General features: G+C 39.6%; 1 protein-coding gene across 4 annotated transcripts; it reads right to left on the reverse strand.

Moving 5' to 3' along the window:
• Positions 1 to 654: 654 nt before the first annotated feature.
• Positions 655 to 20,960, reverse strand: CHURC1 (churchill domain containing 1). 4 transcript variants are annotated; one of them, XM_024750820.1, is made up of 4 exons: positions 20,832 to 20,960; positions 10,600 to 10,735; positions 8,976 to 9,046; positions 655 to 3,197 (listed from the first exon to the last, which is right to left on the reverse strand). In XM_024750820.1, the coding sequence occupies exons 1-4, from the start codon at positions 20,949 to 20,951 to the stop codon at positions 3,105 to 3,107; spliced, it is 420 nt and encodes a 139-aa protein (XP_024606588.1). In that variant the 5' UTR covers positions 20,952 to 20,960; the 3' UTR covers positions 655 to 3,104. The 4 variants fall into 4 exon arrangements, with proteins under 4 accessions (XP_024606588.1, XP_024606587.1, XP_024606589.1 ...); XM_024750819.1 differs by having other exon boundaries at positions 8,976 to 9,049; XM_024750821.1 differs by lacking the exon at positions 655 to 3,197 and adding an exon at positions 3,223 to 3,330 and having other exon boundaries at positions 8,976 to 9,049.
• Positions 20,961 to 21,413: the final 453 nt, after the last annotated feature.

The raw sequence follows: 21,413 nt of genomic DNA on the forward strand, positions 1-21,413 counted from the left end.
AAGGAGGCATGATTATGTCTGTTTTTCCACTGAAGAAACCAAGGTACTGACAGAATGACTTGCCCAATGTCCCACCATGAGAGGGGGCAAAGCTAATTTCAGACCCAGGTCTCTTGATTTCCTTTCTACCCAACCATAGCATATCTCAAATAGAGACTTGTACTACAGTCAAGAAACATACATTTTAAAACTAAGAGCCTCAAATTCAGTCGAGTAAGTTAGCTTTTCTCAGGAAACAGAAGAATGAAACAGAAAGGATTCTTGTTACACTGAAATAAAGAACAGTGAATGTATACTTATTACTGATGACTTACAAGTAACAAACCATATCTGGCTCTTCCTAGACTATATCATATGTCAATTAATTACTACTGGGAGAACCCAAGATCATTTGAGGAAGACAGAGCTAGCTAAAACAACACAACAGCAAACAGGCTGAGCTTTGAACTCCAAGAGCCTAACCAGGTCGACCCCAGACCTGTACATCATGGAGCAGGCAGAGAAAGAATGAGGTGCTAGGACAAGTTCACGTTCCCCACTACACCTACAGGTGATTTCTTCTTCTTCTTGTATCTCAGAAAGGGAAGCAAAGAAGACCAATGCCTTTGCCTGGTTCCCCTTTACTTAAACAGAGAAATATAGATGCAGTAGAACTGAGTTCAAGAAGTCTTTATTCTATTAGATCCATAAAACAATTCTAGAAGATGATAAAGTATCGCAAAACACAGTACAATGCTGGTTTAATAATAATGAAATATATGGATAGGATCTTATGTTTAAAATTTTTGTAATATATTGTCTAAACCAGATAATTACACATTCTGCAAGAGATGAGGATATCAGGAGGGGCATATAAAATCATACTCTTAAGCTCCAAATGACTAAGTTGGAAGCATTAGCAAACTCCATGAAGGGACAATTCAGAAGCTATAATGGGCTTAGTGCTGCTATTTAAGGTAATGAAACATTTTCTCTGCTTTCTGGATTCATTTCACCAAACGATTTCCTCAGCAGGTCAGATATAGATTTGCAGAAAGTGGAAAGCATTTTCCAGGAATAAAACAACTGATCCTTAAGGAACAGCTGCCTTAACTTTTCTGAATAATAAATCTTGGTCTGACATGCCTAGATTCCTCAGAGTACTGTCACTGATATCCTCAACCTCTTCCTAACCTTGCTAGACTCTGAGACTTCACGTGTACTGAACACTACTACTGAGGGTATCACTGTGCCAACTATGTAACCTGGACTAAGTTACTTCTTTGTGCCTCAGTTTCTCTGGCTCTAAAACTGGGATAACAATAGTACCTACCCTCATGGAATTGTTAATGAGGATTAAACAACTGCTTAAAAAGGCCTTGGCACATAGTAAGTACTCAATAAACCTCAGCTGTTATCATTATTCCTGTTACAAAACAAAGCTTTTCCCTGATGTCAACAACTTTGCTCACTCAGTTCAGAATGTCTGAGATATGAATAGGAAAAAATTCTGTTTTAATGCCTGACCCTTAAGTTTTGATTTCATAATGAGAAGAACTGAAACCATCTCATTCTGTCTAGAACTTTATATGCCTTCCAAAGCATTTTATATTCATTATTCATTTGGATCTTCTAACAATACTGTGAAGGAAGTATAACATCAATTTATACTAGTCCAATTTTATAGAAAGGGGACAATAAAGTCCAGAATGACACTTTACTTAATGGTTATACTGCTACCAAATGGCAGAGGCCTAAATGCCAGGTTTTATGACACCCAAGCCAGAATTCTTTCAACTATGCAAGGTAAGATATTCTAAGATCCCTTTGGAATAACTGAAACCATTCTATTTATATTAAATAAAGTCCACACTTTATTCAGATTTCCCTAGTTTCACCAAATGTTCTTTTTCTGGTGCAGGATCTCATCCGGGATACCACATTACACTTAATAGTCATGCTCATTTTTCGCTGTGAGAGTTCCTCAGACTTCCTTGTCTTTGATGACCTTGACAGTTTTGAGGAGTACTGGTCAGGTATTTTCCTCAATTCAGATTCCTCTCTCAAATGGGATTTGTCTGAAGTTTTTCTCATGATTAGACTGGGGTTACGGGTTTTGGGGAGGAAGACCACAAAGGCAAAGTGTCATTCTCATCACATCGTATCAAGAGTAATGCTATCAACGTGGCTCATCACCAATGATGATAATCTTGATCACCAGGCTAGTGTTCGTCAGGTTTCTCAGGGAAGTAAAAGTTAAAGTCACTTTTCCCCCTTTCCATACTATACTCTTTGGAAGGAAGTCACTATGCAAACCCATACTTAAGGAGTGAGGAGTATCTACATACATTACTTGAAATTTTTCTGCGTGGGGGATTTGTCTGTTCTCTCCAATATATGTATTTATTTATTCAGTCATTCATTTATATCAGTATGGACTCATGAATATTTACAGTTTGGTTTATAATCCAATACTACTTTATTTTGTTGCTCAAACTGTTCCAACTTTCGTCTCTGGGAGCTCCTTCAGCTGGCTCTTCTGTCCCTTTGACATACTCCCAATCATTGTGATTTTTCATTTCAGCACTTCGCTTTTTTGTGGCTCAAGATGCTCCAAGCTCATCCTGTGTATTTACTGCCCCAGCCCTAGACTCAGTCATTTCCCCAAGGAGTCCTAATCCCTTTTATTGGAACCAAGATCTGGGCACTAGATGTGCTTTCCATCCTAGTTATTTTTCAGCCACATAGCTGCTAACAAAGATGCTTCATTCTGGCTGCACTGATGTGCACTGGGAACTTTAGCAGAAAAGCTCAGCTCTAGAGAACAGCAATCCCCTAAATTACTTTTTCTTTCTAACTTTTTTTTTTTTTGGCCGTGCAACTTGATTTATGGGATCTTAGTTTCCAGACCAGGGATTGAACCCGGGCCATGGCAGTGAAAGCGCCAAGTCCTAACCACTGGACCGCCAGGGAAGTCCCACTTTTTCTTTCAGAGAATAGGTAAGCCTAAGCAGAAAAAAATAATATGCAAATAATTTCCATTATAAACTAAGTTAGACAAACCATCAGGCTTGCTGTATTGTAAACCAACACAACATTGTGATTACAGAGCTGCAGAAGGATCCTTAGAATAACAGAGTCATTTGTCGGGGGTCGTCAGGGAGAATACTGATTGTATCTTCAGCTTTACCACATAACAGACACAGCATGGTATACTCCTAGAACAAGATAAAGTGCACAATTACCTTGAGGAACTGGGAGAAAGATGCTTCATAACTTTCTCTGGTAAAACCATTCTCTGTAAATTGTCATGGATATGGTGTCTGTACATTAGATCAATTTCTTCAACACCTATAAGCAATGTCTTAGATTTAGTCTGTGTATCCCAGAGCCTTCTGTTTATACAAATTGAATACATGCTGACGCTCTATTTACTATGTCTACAAGAATGTCACCTTGGAAATGCATGGCTATTTCCCGGACTTAGAAAACACACATACTGGGCTTACTTAGTGCTGCTATTTAAAGTAATGAAGCAATTTGAGTGTGGGCCCCTGAGGACAAATTCCTGTTCTTAGAGCCGTTCCTTTCTAGAATATTCAACACTAATAAGCAACAGAAATGAGTTTTAAAACAACAAAAAAGGAAAAAAATTTCCAAACCCAAAGAGCTATTTTTATCTACCCCAGAAAAAATAAACAATTATGTTAAATCCATTAGTATGTTATGTCTCATATTTAGATAGCTAGTTGTCTAGAATTTGATCTATATAAGGAGTTTTTTGTTTCTTGGGTTTAACAAATGTCCAGACTGGTGACAGAAGTTATTTTGTTTTAGGCAAAAATCCTTAGGGCAAAGTCCTGTTCTTATAGCTGTTCCTTTCTAGAATATTTAATATGGTCATAAACTACAGAAACATATTTCTTTCAAAACTTTTACTCTAAAGCTTTTTATCTTCTTTAGGAAAACAAGCATCTATACTAAATCTACTAGTATTCCCACATCTGACTTTGAGATTGTTGGCTGCCTGGAAATTGATCAGTCAAGGCAGTTTGTGTTTCATGGGTCTCTCACTAGAGAGAGGGTCACGGAGATAAACAGTGACTACAGTACAAAGACTCAGAACCAGGCAACTGCCTTTCCATTTCCCACTAGAGAGTTCAGCAGGGAGACCTAGTTGTAGTAGTGGAAAGACTGTTTCTTAAAGACCACATTTAATTTTTTTTTTTTTTTTGGCGGTTCACGGGCCTCTCACTGTTGGGGCCCCTCCCGCCGCGGAGCACAGGCTCCAGACGCGCAGGCCCAGCGGCCACGGCCCACGGGCCCAGCCGCTCCGCGGCACGCGGGATCCTCCAGGACCAGGGCACGAACTCGCGTCCCCTGCATTGGCAGGCGGACTCTCAACCACTGCGCCACCAGGGAAGCCCTAAAGACCACATTTAATTTTAAAGTCTATTCTACACAAACAGTAGAAACACAGGCTATAGCTCAGCAAACAAATATGAGTCTCATGAATCAAAAACAAAATTAAAATCTACTCTCTCCAAGGTTTTACTGCTTTCAAATCCTACTTTCACCTACCAGACATTACTAGTAGGATGTCACCCTCTCACTGGAAATGAAGAAAAAAGTAATAAAGTCAAAATGGGAAAATGTGTGAAGCTAGACAACTATTTGAGTTTTCAACCAATCTATCCACTGACAAGTTTTTATTAAGTGCCTAAAGGCTCTGCAATGTGCCAGGTGCACTGGTAGACATGAGAGAAGGCAAGGACAAAGTCTGACCTTGCAAAACTTACAGTCTAACTTGGGAGAAAGGAAAAACCTAACACATGGTATAATCTGGAAAGGCTGTTAAATCATTAAGACTGATTACACCTGTAATCTTTAATTTACAGGCAGTCTGGAATCCAAATTTCATTGTAGGTCAATTATTTGGAATTCAGAAGCAGTTTCCCACAGAGGTAACGTTGCACATGGCAGTTAGGTTCCCAGAGAAATCCAGGAAGTCTTTTAAATGTATACTGCACAAGTACTATAGAATCTAACCACATATAGCAGTGCTTCTGTGGGAAAATATGTCTAGAATTCTCACTTGGGATGCCAGGAACACATTCTCACTTGGGATGCCAGGAATATGGTTGGATCAGGACATCCTTCACCCAAACTGACCAAGTTAGGAGAATCAGAATTCCCCCCAGTCATTCATGGAGACCTTCAAAGGCTCCACCTGGGCAAAGTCTGAGGGTAGAGATTTGGAAGGAAAGGTGGAGTGGGTGGAATCACCCTTGGGCAAGATCAGATCCTTGTTTTATGCTGAGGGTCCCATGGGCCTTTTCCCTCTATTATTACCTGCTAGTTCTGACCCTTAGTCCTCTCCTTCCCTGGTCCACAGAGGAACAGGGAGCAGTCTCACAGTTTTCCTCTTGTTTCCTGAGGCAAATATATAGTCCTTTTAATGGATTTTAGGGTGATATAAAAAATACCAGATACCTGTAATCATTTATAATTTATTTTCTGTTTAAACTCTGTACTTATGTCTCTATTTCCCCTCTACTCTTGCCATCAGAAAATCTTACTTTGTTTAACAATGGTTTTGTTAAAAATGAATTTGTTTAAAAACAGAATCTTTATCTTTTAGAGATTCATATTGAAATATTTACAGAAGTAGTAATATGTTTGGGATTTGCTCCAAAGTAATCCTGTGGGGAGATGTGGAAATGGTGAGGTACAAATAAAGCAAACTGAAGCTGGGTATTGGAGATTAATACACTATTCTGCCTACTTTTGATTATGTTTAAATTTCCCATAAAACATTTAAAACAAAACAAAATATTACCGATGGTGGGAATCCCATCTTGAACCTCAATGGCTGCTGGAATAAGATGGGGGCTGGAATGGGGTGGGGCTGAGGAAAGTAAGTCACAGCAGCTGAGTATGAAGAATTCTTGGGGTCATCAGACTAAGATGGAAGTTACCAGCTGGCCAGTCACAGGAGTTGGGGCCTGCTGTAGGTACAAGAAGAGCTCAGAAAAGGGAGAAAGCAGTATGGGCTGAACTATTAAGAATAAGAAGGAGATAGAATTTAAGTTCAGCTTGAAAGAGGTAAGATTTAGTTGGCTTGAAGGTAGTGAAAGGGACACGTTAAGTCAAGGACAAAGCACGAATAAAGACAGTGATATGGAATAGAGCAAGCACATCGCATATGGAGTAGCAGAGGAGTGACAGGATGATGTGTTTCCAGAAGATTAATTTGAGGGCAGTACGCACGACTATACTGTGGGGACTGCTGCAGTAATTTAGGTTTCAGCAGTATGGTCCGTGATACGAGGGGTGGCAGTGGAGACAGACAAAAGCAAGAGAAACTAAGGAAGAAAGGAGGGCAGGGAGGGCATTAGGGTTAAAGAAGGAGATCCAGGAGATATCCGATGGGTTTCATCAGGCACTGAGGGTGCGTGTGCTCAATGTCTGGGGGAGTACAGAGAAGGTTCCTAGACCAGAGACCAAAGCTCAGGGGAAAAGCAGTTAGGGAGAAACAGGAGAGGAAACCAGAGAGTAAGCAAAGGAACAGTCAAAATGATTTTAAAAGAAAGAAAAAAGTCTAGATCTATGGACCCCAGGGGAAGAAATGCTTCAAAAAGACTATGGTGGGCTTCCCTGGTGGAGCAGTGGTTGAGAGTCCGCCTGCCGATGCAGGGGACACGGGTTCGTGCCCCGGTCCGGGAAGATCCCACATGCCGCGGAGCGGCTGGGCCTGTGAGCCATGGCCGCTGAGCCTGCGTGTCCGGAGCCTGTCTCTGCAATGGGAGAGGCACGCACACCTCAAAAAAAAAAGACAATGGTTATCAAAACCAGATCCAGAAGAGATATTAAGAGAAAGAAGAACTGAGGCAAGGTCACAGGATTTGGCCACCTTATAGGAAATCTATGAGAGAACAGTTTTAGTAAAGTGAAAATGAAAACCAGTTTGTAGGTTGTTACGAGGAGCACAGGGAAATAAGGGAAATAGGGTAAAGAGGTACTCAAGGAAAGAAGCAAAAGGAGAGATGATCAGAGGATGAATCAAAGAGGCAGCTGAGTGAAACCAAAGGATTTTAATTTATTTCTAACAAATAAAGAAGAACTAAATATATTTAATGTAAAAATGCTTTAAATCTCACAGAGAAAAGAGGATGCTAGGAAGAGAGAAGATAACATGAGATTCCTGAGGAAATGCAGTGGGGGTAGCCATAGAGAGGAGGAAATAAAAATCTCTACTACAGGAGGGAAGGAAGAGAGTCTAAAGTTGGGGCAATGCTATGAATAGTGTGCGAAAGGAGAGTAGTGAGAAATGAGGGAAAGGGAGGCTGGCCAGCCCAGCAAGAACCTTGGGATGGGGAGCTTGGATATTATACTGTAGCTGAAGGTGAACTACAGAAAGGCCAATGAGGTAGTCTGAAAGCATTATTTTAAGAAAAATATGCTGGTGGCAGAATATAGAATATGGGGGCGGGGGAGTGGATGTTGGGAGAGAAAGGACTGGTGGTGGAGAGTCTAGTTTAAGAGTTTTTTCCAAGAGAATTCCACACTATATAGGCATTGTGACTATAGCCATCTTCTTTTAGCTTCTTCCTACCCCAAAGGAACTTCTGGGGAGCTTTGAAAATGTCTGTGCTCAGTCATAAAGGAAAATCAGCTAGACTGTGGTCTCATGGCAGTGACACACAATGGCTCAATTAGGGTATAAACAGGCAATCTCAATATCCACTTACAGACTCTAAAAAGCTCACAGGAGCTTCAGGAACTGCTGCAAAATAGCTATAAGCCCTCCTTTCCTCCCATGAATGGACAGAGCTGCTTGTTTAAGCCCCCGACATGTTCATTCCCCTATTTGGCCACTATTCATTCACTGACATCTCGATTTTGCCGTTAAGTGACATCTATCATATAAGTATCTTTGAGGTATAATTTTTGGATCCTGGGGAGATGTGGTCAGGATGTTGTTAAGATGGACCACAAGATATTAGACCAGATTCTGACAGGTGACTAAGTGCCTTCTTTCACACTGAAATAAGAATGAATGAAAGTGGTTATACTATTTTATAAGATTCTGCTGTAGAAGATTTTTTCCCCCTAATTATATAGTACCACCCAAATTTAAAGGATTAAAAAAAATTCCCTTGCCTGTTAAAACTCTTACCTCACATTTATATCCTCTGGATGAACATGTAGTTCACACTAAATAGGTAACTCAATCTGAGGGCTTGAAAGCGGAGGCAGTGAGGGACAGATACAGGTAAGTGTGTCCTCATGCTTTCCAGTTTGCCCTTGGCTCTCCCTCACTGTCCAGCTTTTCTTCCTGACCATTAGAACTGTGAATCTTCAGCAACTTCAGGCCTACACCAGCCTGTAGAATTTTGTAGAATTCTTCACATGCTCTCACAATTGTATAAGGACTAATCCTTATACTACATCCCTATTTTCTATCCTTATATGGTTCAGCTTCTCTCCTCCAACCATGATACACCTATCCTGTCATTTTACTTATCAAATAATATTAAAATATCCTATTGCAATTGAGACTACAGAGTTGCTTGACTCTACAGGTCTATAAGAGAAACAAAGATAATCTCGTTAGCATGATTTCCACACTCAGCAAGTATGGTGGCAGTGGGCAGGCCAACACTTAAAGCCAAGAATTGTGCAATCATGTGACTGGGTAGAGAAAAAAGAGGCACAATAGTAACCTCATATGAAGCCACAATGTGCTGTTCTTTACAAGCAAAATGAGATATCATTTGTAAGGCATGTGTTTTGCTTTGTGACTGTTGTGAAGACAGGTTTGAACAGATCCACCCACATCTGAAGTGTCTCTCAACTTACACAAGTGGAAGACAGGGATGGTCTCCTCTAAGATTCACTGGTACTTCATTTATGAAGACTATACCTAGATTTTTCAAGGGTACTCTTATTGTTCCCCTCCCCCCGCAATAACATACCCACATTTATACATTTACCTGAAATTCATCCATGATACTGAACGTATACTCATGCCTGGCTATTACATGATGACAATTCCTACAAAGATCTGCTGAAACAGAGAAAGACTTAATTAAGTCTTAGAAGGTGCCCTAAGACAGTAAAATTTCTAGTCTTAGCATAGTATTGCTTTGAAAGAATCTTAACTCTGTCATATTTAACACAGCAGGAAACCCATTATAATATCTACCTTGATAAAAAATCCAGACTCTGTCACACAGCAACACTATCTAATTAAGAGCCTGAACTCAGAGACTTAATGTGCATATATTCATTCCTATTGAAAGCTCTCTAAGGTAATCAATTAACGGATATGTAAGTGTGTTTTTGAAACTAGCTGGACCTTTCTAACTATGTAGGAGCTTTTTTTCTCAGGAATGATAGAAATTGTGCTACTAACCAATCATAAACAAAAAGCTAACACTAGATGTTAAATTGAATTTAGCAGTAACAGAAGGCTCTAGTAAAAACAATACAGTAATAATAACTATGATACATTGGTGCTTAATGTGTGCCAGATACTGTTTTAAATACTTTGTAACTGTTTATTCACTTAATGTTCTCAGAAACCCAATGAGGTAGATACTACTGTTATCATGTTTGTAGGGATAAGGAAACAAAGGCACACTATGGATAAGAACTAGGAAGACCACAGCTGAGCCACAAAGTGTTGGAATCAGAATTCAAACCCAAGCTTTCTTGCTCCAGAGCCCTTGCTTTTGACCACTATCCTCTACTACCTGGAAAAAAATAGAGTTTAAAGGGGTACATGATACAGGAAAGAAAAAGATTCTTCTAATTTAGAACATTTTTCCATAGTCTGACTCTATTCTAAAGGCTTAGTGTCTTTTGCACCTTTCTTTCAAAATATCATTATTTGCACATTTAATCCTCATATAGTCAGAACATACCAAAAAATCAGGAGACAAGCAAAAAGCAAATGTGAACAATTTAAATAGTTGCCATAAGATCTGGGCACGAAAGTGCACATATACTTAATTTACTTGTAGAGATTTTTAGTGCCAACCTCAGAACTTGTTTATTTTTATTATAGTTATTTGATTTCCTAGTATCAAGGATAAGGAATAGCATATGAAGGTAGCATACTTAATACTTACAGTAGCAAAAGAAAGAAACTATAAACTGACAGTGACAAAAGAGACAAAAGCTATAAAAGCAGAAACAAGACTAAAAAAACCAGAACCATTTAGTATAAGGGCAAACAGCCCTAAACACTTTAATAGCTGTTGGAGCACATCACTGTATTTATTATATTATAGTAGAAAGTGAAAATTCACATGGAAGACCCTAAGTTAAAAAAAAAGTCCCTATATCTTGTTTCAGAAGACACAGTCTTTAAAGATAAACAAAAGAAAATTGGTGCCTGAATCATAAGCTTCCGTTATCTGCAAAAGTCATTTATGTGGAATATCTGATGATGCTACATAAATGAGATGTGACCAACATTTTCCTCTTAAAAAACTAACTAGTGATTTTGTGTTGCAATATGATAGTGAAACAGGCCTCATAAGACTTTGTGCAACCTAACTCCCAAAAGCTGATACCTGCTAACGGGCTCAGATGGAGAAAAAGTCTACTTACGATCATAGGTAACTATTTCTTCTCCATCTTCCTCTTTCAAAGATTTGTTTGTGATCAGCATAAAGTCCCGCTTACTGCACACTGCACAGCCTATAAAGTTCAGCAAGAAAGATCCATTCTCCAGGCAGATGTTACCCTACAATAAGAAAAACAGAATTTAATTTTCTTTTTTGAGGGGATTTTAATTTTCTTATATTTCAAAATCCTTGGTGAAAATGATTAATAGACTTACAGTCTCTAAAGACAAAAAACATGGCCAGAATTTACTTGCTTGAAGTGTACACCAAGTAATTTTTGAAATTACTAGCTTTCCTCTAGAAGTGTTATTCATAGTAAATAAAACTGAAGAAGTGTTAGAGCTTAGGACTGCAACTGTGTTTAAGAGGACTAAATGCAAATGGATATTTAGAAACAACTTAATGAAGTCTTAATACAACATGTGAAAACGAAAAATCAGAAAAATCTAATAGCCAACACTATTAAATGAGGTATCATATTATAAAGCTAGAATGAAAATTCAATCAAAATGGAAACACTGAGCCAATGATAAAAATGATCTTATCCACTGTGATGCTCAGTTGACTGTTGAAACAGCATTTTTTCAAGCCTTAAAAATACCACAAAATAAACAAAGAGAAATAAACTCTCAGCTCTATAGATGTCAGTCACTAGGATATGTGTGATTCAGGCAGAAAAGGTAAGTTCCTCAATTCATCAGATTGACACCATGGCATTTAAAAGAGAAAGGGTTTTACTTGTCACTAAGAAACTGTAAACAACATACACTCCTGGCTCAAGGGAGGTCTTTGCTAAAGGCTTACTAATAATTGTTCAGAACTTAAAGTCACTTCATAAACTACCTAGTTCTACTCATTTCTTTATTTTTTATTTATTTATTTTTTTTTGCGGTACGCGGGCCTCTTACTGCTGTGGTCTCTCCAGACGCACAGGCTCAGCAGCCATGGCTCACGGGCCCAGCCGCTCCACGGCATGTGGGATCTTCCCGGACCGGGCACGAACCCGTGTCCCCTGCATCGGCAGGCAGACTCTCAACCACTGCGCCACCAGGGAAGCCCCTAATTTTTATTTTATATTGGCGTATAGTTGATTAACAACGTTGTGTTAGTTTCAGGTGTACAGCAAAGTGATCCAGTTATACATGTATCTATTCTTTTTCAAGTTCTTTTCCCATTTAGGTTATTACAGAATGTTATTTCTTTTTTTAAAATTATAGTTGACTTAAAATATTATAATTAGTTTCAGGCATGCAACATACTGCTTCAATATTTTTGTAGATTACACTCCATATAAAGTTATTATATAATATGGGTTATATTCCTTCTGCTGTACATTACATCCTTGTAACTTATTCATTTTATACCTAGTAGTTTGTACCTCTTCATCTCCTTTACGTCCTCCCATCCCTCTCCCCTCTGGTAACCACTAGTTTGTTCCACGAATCTGTGAGTTTGTTTGTTTTGTTTTGTTCATTCGTTTGAATAAACAAATTTATTTATCTATTTTAATATTTATTTATTTTGGTTGCACCAGGTCTTAGTTGAGGCACATAGGATCTTCGTTGTGGCATGTGGGTTCTTTAGTTGTGGCATGTGGGCTTCTTAGCGGCAGCATGTGGACTCTTAGTTGCGGCATGTACATGGGATCGCCAACCAGGCATGGAGCCCGGGCCCCCTGTATTGGCAGTGTGGAGTCTCACCCACTGGGCCACCAGGGAAGCCCCTGCTTGATTTTTTAGATTTCACATATAAGTGAAAACATACAGTATCTGTCCTTCTCTGACTTATTTTGCTAAGCATAGTACTCTCCAGGTCCATCCATGTTGTCACAAATGGCAAAATTTCATTCCTTTTTATGGCTGAGTAATATATATTGTATATATATATACTACATCTTCTTTATCCATTCATCTGTGATGGACACTTAGGTTGCTTCCACATCTTGATTATTGTAAGTGATGCTGCTATGAATACTGGGGTGCATATATCTTTTTGAATTAGTGTTTTCATTTTCTTCGGATATACACCCAGGAGTGGACCTGCTGGATAATATTGTAGTTGTATTTTTAAGTTTTTGAGGACCCTCCACACTGTTTTCCATAGTGGCTGTACCAATTTACATTCTCACCAACAGTGTACTGGGGTTTCCTTTTCTTCACATCCTCGCCAACACTTTATTTTTTAAGTGGCATGGGTCACATCTAGGCTTCCACCATGCTTCTATCAGCCAGACTTGCATTTAATTAAATTAAATTAATTAATTTATTGGTCGCACCACACGGCATATGGGATCTTAGTTCTCAGACCAGGGATTGAACCCATGCCCCCTGCAGTGGAAGCATGGAGTCTCAACCACCAGCCAGGGAAGTCCCACCAACACTTACTATTTGTTGTCTTTTTGATAATAGCCATTCTGACAGGTGTGATGCAATTTGCATTTCCCTGATGATTAGTGATGTTGAGCATCTTTTCATGTGCCTGTTGGCCATGCCTTTCTTTGGAAAAATGCCGATTTAGGTCCTCTACCAATTTTTTTTTTTTTTTTTTTTGCGGTACGCGGGCCTCTCACTGTTGTGGCCTCTCCCGTTGCGGAGCACAGGCTCCGGACGCGCAGGCCCAGCGGCCATGGCTCACGGGCCCAGCCGCTCCGCGGCATGTGGGATCCTCCTGGACCGGGGCATGAACCCGCGTCCCATGCATCGGCAGGCAGACCCTCAACCACTGTGCCACCAGGGAAGCCCCTATTTTTTTTTTTTTTGATAGTAGTTCAACCTCATTTCTGACCAACAAAAAAACTGAGGTATTTTTAATAGTTAATGTGACTAAAAACCATTGAAACTAATGCATTTCTCCAATGCAGCTATGTGCCTGATACTGTGCAAAGCATGGTGGAGGATTCCGAGGACTGCAGGATGAGTCACAGACGTTTCTACCTTCAAGGAGCTTATGAAGTATGAGGGATTTAAAACCCATCTTAACCAATGCCACAGTGGAGCCTTCCTGGATTCCCAGCACCACCATTAACTAAGTGCCTTCGAAGTGCTATGTATTAAGAGGTTAACTCTGGTGGGGGGAAATCAAACTAACTTTGCAGTTTGGAGATACTAAAACATAGGCACATCAACATAACTACTAAAAGGGAAAAAAAGCCTTGGGATTAAAGTATAAATTTCCAGCTATTAAGAACAAGTGCTTTGATTTTTTTAAAAAATAAACTTTACTGAGGTATAATTTACACACAATAAAATCCACACATTGTAAGGGTATACATGAAAGAATTTTAACAAATGTATATACCAATGTAATCACTACCCCAATCAAGATACATAAATTTCTGTCTTCCCAGAAAGTCCTTCCTGCTTTGCAGTCTATCTCCAACCCCTATCTCACCTCAGGCACCCACTGACCTGATTTCTATCTCCAGAGATTAGTTTTGCCTGTTCTAAAGTTTTACATAAATAGAATCATACAGTATACTCTTTTACACCCAGCTTCTTTTGCCTAAAATGATGTCCACGTTAATTATCTATGTTGTTGTATGTACTGGTAGTTCATTGCTTTTTTAATGCCAAGTAGTATTCCATTGCATGGATCGATCTGTTGATAGACATTTGGGTTCTTCCCAGTTTTTGGTTGTTATGAATAAAGTAGCTATGAAGATTCATGTATAAGTCTTGTGTAGACATATGCCTTTCTCTTGAGTAAATATCTAGAAGTGGAATTGCTGAGTCATACAGTAAAAATATGGTATATATATAAACTTTATAAGAAACTGCCAATTAGTTTCCATTTTCTATTCCCACCAGCAATGTGTGAGTTCCAGATTTCCCACATTCTCATCAACACTAGGTATTATGTCTTTTTTATTTTAGCCATTCTAATGATGTAAAGTGGTGTCTCATTGTAGTTTTAATTTATATTTCCCTGATGACTAGTGATGTTGAGCATCTTTTCATGGTGCTTATTAATATATCTTATTTTGTGAAATATCTATTCAAGTCTTTTGCCCATTTTTTGAAAAGTTAAATTGTTTATCCTCTTATTGAGTTATAAAAGTTCTTCATGTATCTTAGATACAAACCCTTTGTCAGATATATGTATCACAAATATGGCACACAGGCTTAACTGTTCTGCGGCATGTGGGATCTTCCCAGACGAGGACTCGAAGCCATGTCCCCTGCACCGGCAGGCGGACTCCCAACCACTGTGCCACCAGGGAAGCCCTGGTTTGCCATTTTTTAAATGGTGTCTCTTGAAGAACAAACAGTTTTGATTTTTATGAAGCCCAGTTTATTAAATTTCTTTGTTTGTGCTTGTCTTCTAAAACATCTTGCCTACCCCAAGATTGCAAAGATTTTCTCCTTTGTTTTCTTCTAGAAATTTTATAGTTTTAGCTGGTAGGTTTAGGTTTATGATCCATTTTGAAATAACTTTTATATATCTGAGGTAAGGATCAAGTTTCATTTATTTCTATATGAATATCCAGTTGTTCCATCAACATTTGTTGAAAAGACTATCCTTTCCCCATTGCATTACATTGGCAACTCCGTGGAAAACTCAAATCATCCTATATATGTGGGTCTACTTTTGACTATTCTCTTCCCTTGATTTATATGTCTATCTTTTGCACTAATCTCACACTCTTGATTATTGTAGCTTTATAGTAAGTTTTTAAATTAGGTAGTTTACGTCCTATAATTTGGCTAGTCTAGGTTCTTTTCATTTCCATATAAATTTTAGAATCAGCTTATAACTTTTACAAAAAAGCCTGCTGGGTTTGTTTTTTGTTTTTTTTGTAATTTATTTATTTGTCTATTTTTGGCTGCACTGGGTCTTCGTTGCTGCGCGTGGGCTCTTCGTTGTGGCGTGTGGGCTACTCTTCGTTACGGTGGCTTCTCTTGTTGTGGAGCACGAGCTCTAGGCGCGCAGGCTTCAGTAGCTGTGGCACGCAGGCTCAGTAGTTGTGGCTCACAGGCTCTCGAGCACAGGCTCAGTAGTTGTGGCGCATGGGCTTAGTTGCTCTGCGGCATGTGGGATCTCCCCAGACCAGGGCTTGAACCCGTGTCACCTGCATTGGCAGGCGGATTCTTAACCACTGCGCAACTAGGGAAGCCCCTCCTGCTGGGGTTTGAACTGGGACTGCCTTGAATCTATAAAAGCTGACTGCCAAAGACTCCAAGATATTAAGTAATTTTTTAAAAAGTCTTAAAAGAATAAAGATCTAAATACCATTTTCAAATAAACAGAACTCTGAACAGAACTGCACACATAAACACAGGCACCTTATACAATATGGTCTAACCTCTGTAATCTGACTATATAAGCAGGCAGAATGTAAACTTTAAACACTGAGGGAAGAGAAAAGGGATCTATGTATCAGTTGTGAGGTAGGGAACTAAATTCTTGAAATGGCAAATGCAAGTACAGTAAATAAGAAACTGATGGGGCTTTCTCTAAGGGACTTGGTCATTTGAACGTGAGGATAACCTTCATCAGTGAGGCATGATTCTTTTATTAGATGAAACAAGATTATTAATGTCCAAATTTGGGAAAGTAAATTAAAGCATACAATATTCAGAGAAGCTTTTGAGGCTCTCACAATGGGAGGAAAAAGAAGGAAAAAATCTAAATCAATTGCACAGTAATAACAGTAAACTATAACAGTTTCGAGAAGACAGGAAAAAAGACAAACATTAAATATCCTTAGAAAATGTGATTCAGCTAAATCCTGGTTGAGGATCTATAAAGGTATACAAATGTGCAAGAAGAAATGGTTGAGGGATTTCCCTGGTAGTTCAGTGGTTAAGAATCCGCCTGCCAATGCAGGGGACACGGGTTCAAACCCTGGTCCGGGAAGATCCCACATGCCGCGGAGCAACTAAGCCCGTGTGCCACAACTACTGAAGCCTGCGTGCCTAGAGCCCGTTCTCCACAACGAGAAGTCACCGCAATGAGAAGCCACGTACCGCAACGAAGAGTAGCCCCGCTCGCTGCAACTAGAGAAAGCCCGCGCACAGCAACGAGGATCCAATGCAGCCAAAAATAAATAAATAACTAAATAAATTTATTTTAAAAAAAGAAGAAGTGGTTGAATACTATGATGATAATTAGTATGAAAGTATATTATGATAAACTCTTACAAATTTGAGAAATCCGCCAACTATACTGACAATGATTGGGCCAATTTGCTTCTTCCAAAAAAACTATTATTTCAGATGGTATAACTTAACAGTGCATACGTTTTGTCAGGGAGTACTTAAAATTGAAAATAGAAAATACAGTTTTTAAAGAACCAAATTCTAGTTTTGCTAATTTTCTCTATTGTTTTTCTATTTCCTATTTCATAATTTCTACTCTAGTCTTTATTATTTCCTTTCTTCTGCACGCTTTAGGTTTACTCTGCTCTTGTTTTTTTCACTGACTTAAAGTGGAAAGTTAGGTTATTGATTCCAGATTTTTTCTTTTAATAAAGGCATTTTAAAATGCATCATTTTAAAGCATCCATTTCCATACAATTGTTTTACCAATTATATATCAGACTCAGCATTTAATTAAATATGGTTTAATGCTAAGCAACAATTTGAGTACATGAACTTTTGTAGTTTAATTTTAAGTGAGGTATATAAAACATAATTTCTAATTTAAACATAACTAATTTACACTGATTACATCCTTCTGATTAACCTAAATTTAAGCTATATTTCTGTATTGCTGCTGAATTACTAATAATTTTAAAGCTGAAACTTGAACTATATGAAATATAGGTTTCATTTCCAGTTTGATGTGGAAATGTTTTATTACCATTTTGGGCCTGATCAGTTATTTTAGAAAACGCAGTAGAGTTCTAGTTCCAACTGGTTTGCTAAATGCTTTTCTGAATGAAAAAAAGTTTGGTTCACAGTTGAGTAAAAAAATTTGAGTTCAGAAAATTAGTATGGTTCGTTTTCAATCTGATTCATGCTTGAGTTCAAGTTCTTGGCGTAATTTTACAAGCAAGTGGGCCAGAGCTCTGTTAGAAATTTTCTAGCCTGTGGAAAACATCCACCACAAAACTCCAGAAATTTTATGAAACCAAAGATAAATAATCAAACATTTATTACCTCCTCATTCTGCATTTAGACCTACCCAACATGCTAATCCATTATTTTCCTCTGCCAAACTTTCTGAATGAGTGGACTATACTTGCTACCACCACCTGAGTACCTTTTCCTTTGCTAGGCTTAAGCAGAGTGGCTTCTGCTCTTACCGACCTTAAAAATATCTCATGACTTAAAAAAATCCCAGAGTTGGAAGGATCCTTGAGATTTCAAGTAGTCATTTAGTCTCTACGGAACAACAGGAAGAGAGTTCAATTCCTCTAAGGTTACCCATTCTATTAAAAAAAACTGTTAGAAAATTCTTTATTCTGATTCAAAGCCTACAATCCCCTAACATCCACCCACTAATTATTTCTAAATCTGCCCTCTGAAATTTCAAAGAAAAGCTCAATTCTTCCTCATGACAGCCCTTTATTTCTTTGAGAACAGAATAAAATCAGAGAAAACTGCTGCAGGTACTTTCCTGGTTTTCCAGTCACCTCAGTGCTTTTCTCTACTCTTCTTCCTATACTTTTATTTTCACTTCCTAAATTAATTTATTCCCTGAAGCTCAGTTCTTGATTCTGGTTGATTCTGTACATTCTTTTCCTAAGAGAACAAATTATTTCTATTTTGACTCCTTTATTTGGCTGATTCATCTATTTGAATCTCTTACCCAAACTGCCATCCTATATTTTCACTTGACTCCTGGGATGTTACATTCTCAACCTCGGATGAAACATGATAAAAAAAAAATCTGATCATTTGCTCCCCCAATTTTGGTTCTCCCTCCCTCCCAGATGGCTCCAATTTCTGTAATACTTCCAAATTTCCCAGCTGCCTAGATTGAAAACCCTTAGATCATCGTCAGCTCTTCTTTTCTTCCTTCCTACATTAAATTGGTTGAATCCTGTTAATTCTTTCTTTGAAATGAGGACTTGTACTTCCCTAGTGGTGCAGTGGTTAAGAATCCGCCTGCCAATGCAAGGGACACGGGTTCAAGCCCTGGTCTGGGAAGATTCCACATGCCACAACTACTGAGCCTGTGCTCTAGAGCCCTTGAGCCACAGCTACTGAGCCCGCGTGCTGCAACTACTGAAGCCCACGCTCCTAGAGCCCCTGCTCCGCAACACAAGCCACCCTAATGAGAAGCCCGCACACCGCAAGGAAGAGTAGTCCCCGCTTGACGTAAGACGCAACTAGATAAAGCCCCTGCGGAGCAACAAAAACCCAACGCAGCAATCAATCAATCAATAAATGAGGTCTTCATCATCTCATGCCTATACTACTGTTGCTATTTGGTTCCCCAAATGCTCTGTAGGGCTGTCCTCTTACATCTTCCCCCATCCCATCATCTCAACATACAACCATAAGATTCACTTTCCTAAATAGCAGATTTCAGAATCATTTCCCTATTCAATTTTTTTGTATAGTTGCCCAATGCCTAAACTTCTCAATATAATTTTTGTCTTTTGATTAGCTCAACTCTTAAAAATCCAACCTAACATCCATTTATTTATTTTTTGCCACACCGCAGCATGTGGGATCCTAGTTCTCCGACCTGGGATCAAACCTGTTCCCCCAGCAGTGGAAGCATGGAGCCAGGGAATTCCCCAACCTAATATCTTTAACACTATCCACAGCAAACATCTCCCTCATGGTGCCTATAATGTGCAGTTTTTGTTACTGGATTCACAAAAATCTCTTTTTAAACTTAAAAAAAAAAGTATGAAAAAGAACACAACACAGAAATGTGAAACATAAAGGTACAGCATAATGCCTCTACCTATTAAATATCAGTAGTACCCCAGTGTGACAACCAACAATGCCTCCAGATATTGTCAAATGTCCCTTGGGAGGCAAAACCACTCCCAGTTGAGCGCCACTGCTCCATTCACTTTCATTACTCATTCACTCATGGTGTTCCATTCTATGGCTATATCACATTTTTCCAGTCTACTACCACAAACAATGCTGTTATGAACATTCTTATACCAGTCTCCAGGAACACACTAGGCACATGCATTTATCTGTCTAAAATGGGAACTGCTGGGTCATTCAGCAGGCATATCTTTAACTTTTTTTCTTTTTTCTGATAATGCTAGACCTTTTTCAAAGAGGTTGTACCATATGAGTGCTCATGTTGTTATAAAACCTTCCCAAAAGACTAAGTATTATTCAAAATATTAAGAGACAGGACCAACTACAAAGATTTTCTACCTCCCAACCAATATGAGAATCCTTGTTCTTGTTATTTTCCCCCAGCCTCAGCTCCTCCTTTCCCTTTCTACCCTAGTCACACCTATCCTTCAAGTCCCAACTGAAGTCCACCTTTCTGTTGGGAGAACAGCGCTATCCTCTATTGCTCTCCCCTTTCTCTAAACCGGAATAGCATTTATGGACCGTACTAGTCATTTTTTGTTAATCACGTGCTCCCGTAAAATGTAAGCTCTTTGGCAGCACGGAAGCTGCCTTTTATTTCTTCTTGGGTATCCCTTTCTGGCCTGGCAAAGTAATCTAGTTACACGCATACAAACGTTCAGTAAGTATATCTTGAATGAATGAGAGTAAACAAACTTCTCAATCTCCTGAGCTTGAAAGGAACAGAGATTTAAAAGAAAGTAACAGCCTGGAAACCTGAGTTCTAGTCTTGGCTCTCACACAAACTAGAATGTGCACTTCGCCAAGTGATTTCCCCTCTCTAGGCATTAGTTTCATCTGCAAAATTGGGTTAGAATAGATGACCTAAGAGGTCCCTTCCAGCGCTAGAATTCAGGAAGAGCACTGAACGTTATCAAATGAAGCTTGAGGATGAGACCAGGGTAGAGATGGGGGTGTCCCTCTGTTGTCGACTGGGTTGCTGGTGGTGGTAGGGTTTCATTTGTTTTCCCCTTGGAGCTCAAGAGAAATGGGGTGACGGCTGCTATCAGTCGCCAGAGCGGGGATCAGCAGGAACCGACGGCTGCAGGCCATCCCCGCTGACAAGTGCCTACATACAGCTGCCGCGTCACTGGATGGGGCGGAGCGGCTGAGTCCGCCCCGCGCCCGGCCTCCCATGAAGGCCGGCCGGGGATATGAGAAGCCTCAGGGGCGGCCATGGGCCAAAGGAGAGGGAAGTTCTCGGCGCCCACTCGCTCACCCGGTTGGGATATTCCTTCTCCACACAGTCCCCACACATCGCCACGCAGTTAACGGAGAAGTTCCTCCGCAGCTTCCGGGAAGAGGAAACCTCGCGAGAGCTCAGAGAAAGTCGCCGCATGCGCCCAGAGTACTCACCCTGGAGTGTTGGGTCTTAGGAGCTAATTCCAAGTCTCCGCCCCTTAGCAACTATTGTTAAGGCTGGGTCTGGTCTCCCAGACAACAACCGACGGCAAAGGGTAGGACTTTAGAAACCTTCCGAGAGAGAGGAAGGGACCGTGGACCACATGGCAGGAAGGGGAAAGGGATCTTGGACCGAGCAAAGTTACAATAGGCGCCTTCCTGAGTCTAGGCTGACAGAAAGCCAAGTCACAATACACAAGAAAGGGAATTGTTTTTTGCTGCTTCAGCTTACTCCATATATAAAGCTGAAATTACCATTTGGGTACCTTTCCGTACCATTTCTTAGGGCAGTGGGAGTGAAAGTTCAGATCTTGGCAGGGGAATAAGCAATAAATGAAGTGTTTGGGAAGAGGCACTTATAGTTCTGCAGAGAATCTCGTGAAAACACAAAATGTTAATA

The sequence above is a fragment of the Neophocaena asiaeorientalis genome, unplaced genomic scaffold (assembly GCF_003031525.2).
Source record: "Neophocaena asiaeorientalis asiaeorientalis breed wild unplaced genomic scaffold, Neophocaena_asiaeorientalis_V1.1 scaffold140, whole genome shotgun sequence".
Classification (NCBI taxonomy): domain Eukaryota; kingdom Metazoa; phylum Chordata; class Mammalia; order Artiodactyla; family Phocoenidae; genus Neophocaena; species Neophocaena asiaeorientalis.